The sequence below is a fragment of the Nanorana parkeri genome, unplaced genomic scaffold, assembly GCF_000935625.1.
Source record: "Nanorana parkeri isolate BGI_ZX_2015 unplaced genomic scaffold, ASM93562v1 scaffold758, whole genome shotgun sequence".
NCBI classification, from domain to species: domain Eukaryota; kingdom Metazoa; phylum Chordata; class Amphibia; order Anura; family Dicroglossidae; genus Nanorana; species Nanorana parkeri.
The window spans coordinates 469,422-471,697 of record NW_017307026.1 but is presented as its reverse complement, the minus strand read 5'-3'; the positions used below and the strand labels follow the sequence as shown (position 1 = coordinate 471,697).

General features: G+C 36.2%; 1 protein-coding gene across 2 annotated transcripts in view; it reads left to right on the top strand.

Annotated features, from left to right (window-relative positions):
• The window catches only part of PFKM (phosphofructokinase, muscle), a 79,869-nt gene that overhangs the window by 20,976 nt on the left and 56,617 nt on the right, over positions 1-2,276 (top strand). For both annotated transcript variants that reach the window (XM_018564542.1, XM_018564541.1), the window contains exon 2: positions 1,117-1,170. In XM_018564542.1, coding sequence (XP_018420044.1) covers positions 1,117-1,170 — 54 coding nt within the window. The remainder of the gene's footprint in view (positions 1-1,116; positions 1,171-2,276) is intronic.

The window sequence follows — 2,276 nt, the reverse complement described above, 5'->3', positions numbered from 1 at the left end:
ATATATGTAATCTCAAATCATACATCTATCTATCAAATCATACATTTAAAACAGGGATGTACAAATCCCAGGAGCCCCGTATGCGCCTTAAAAATGACAGCTGCCTCCTAACATTTGAGTTTTCCTCTAGTCTAATGTTGGAGCTGGAAAGTATAATTTCTTGTACTTTTACCAAGTATGAGACCTTGGTATCAGAACTCCTACAATCGGCACAAATAAAAACTCCAATGTGTTTCCTTAGTGTTACGTTTGTGCTGATTTGTACTGCTTTAATAGATAGTTAATAACTTGAACGAAAAAAACCGAAAGGGGGGTTGGGTGATGTCATCGCCTTAAAAAAAACAATTGCTATTATCTTAAAAATTAAAGCAGCACAAATTTTAATTGTTACGGCACAAAACAACACAAGCACTAAAGAAACACACCAGAGTTTTTATTTGTGCCGATTGTAGGGGGGGCATTTTGCTGAGCTTGGTATGTGTGCATCCCTCGTTCAAACTTTTCCATAGTTTCTCCAAAATATGAAGGGGATAATCTATAAATGGAACAGTATAATAAACATTGTTTTTGTGGCATATATTTACAAATCTTTGCAGTTATTATTATTATTATCTCTTTCCCTTTTTGCAACAAATTTGATTCTGAGTGTTGGTTTTAGTCAATTTTAGTTTGCAGTAGCTAGATTGAATAGAAAATGTTGTACAGTATAATTTATAATGTGTATATGCAGCTCATAGTAATATGCAAATTAGGGCTGTAATTAGTTAAAAAAAAAAACCTTTCAGGATTTGGCGAAATGAAGTGCGTATCTGTGGCTACTATTGACATAGCAACGGTTTTCAGGCTATGCACTACAATTCAGTATGCTCTGAGTGATTTGTCAAGGGTATAATATGTTTGGCTGTAGCTTCTGCTGTACCTGACCAGCTTACTGAGTGATGCTGGTTGCTGTCAAGGAAAAAACTTTTCAAAGCAACCTCGATTTGTTAATTATCAATGACTAATGATAGAACACAAAAAATATTTTGATTATTGACTCTTTCAGCATGTCATTCAGTGTTGCTAATCTACTTCTTCCATTACATGATTCCTAACGATTCTTGTTCTTATTATCAGATAGCCTGGAAGAGCAGGACATTGCCGCTGCCAGCATCAGTGACTCACAAACAGGTGACTTTTATTTTTTATTATATTGTTTGATCATTTTTAAACTTAACTGCTATAAAAACACATGCCCTGGAAATCATTAAGCTTGTTGTAGACGCCCATTAGAAATCTGTCTTCTGTCCATGCAACAAATGGAAGATCTTGCAACAATTTCATCTAACAGTAAGGTGTATTTGAATCTATTGCAGATTTACCCCTGCAACATTCACACTTCAAACCACGCGTCCTGCAAAATATTACAAGCACGATTTTATGGGTGGATTCCGCACGTTCCAGCTATAGCAATAGCCGCAAATGTACGAAATCCGCACGTATGTTAAAGTTTGCGCGGTTTCGTTCCGCACGGTTTTCCTACTGTGTGTGAATGGAGCCTTACACCTGCAACACAATTTGCTCCAACATACAAGAGGTCTAATTTAACATTCACATTTTTATCTCCTTATCAAAAAAAATAACTTTTTTAGTCGTAAGCAGTCTTTATGATTGGTTGATTCTGGCTGTAGAATTTACAGTCAAATGCAAAATGAGGGCAAACCTATTCAGTAAAAAGGTTAACATCTTAGACATCACAATGTTTATTTGGTTAAAATAGGGTAGAGAGAAAATCGTTAAGCCTTGATCTTGTGGAGATAAAAGATAGAGACAGAATGAAAAATGAATAATGCAGAGTAAGAAGAAGACTGAAAATAGAAGAAAGAGTAAAAGAAGTAGGTCATTGTACGGTCCTCATGACTGAATGTGTAAATGGATGATGAGATTTGTGTATGTGGGTATGTGTGTTTTTATCTATCTATCTATCTATCTATCTGTATACGTGTGTGTGTACAATATATATAGATATAGATATCTATATATATATCTATATCTATATATATACACACTATATTGCCAAAAGTATTGGGACACCCCTCCAAATCATTGGATTCGGGTGTTCCGTGACATTTCCTTGGTACTAAATATTCCACGGTCAAATGTTAGTGGTATTATAACAAAGTGGAAGCAACTGGGAACAGCAGCAACTCAGCCACGAAGTGGTAGGCCACGTAAAAAGACAGAGCGGGGTCAGCGCATGCTGAAGTGCGCAGTGTGCGGAAGTCGCCAACTGTCTG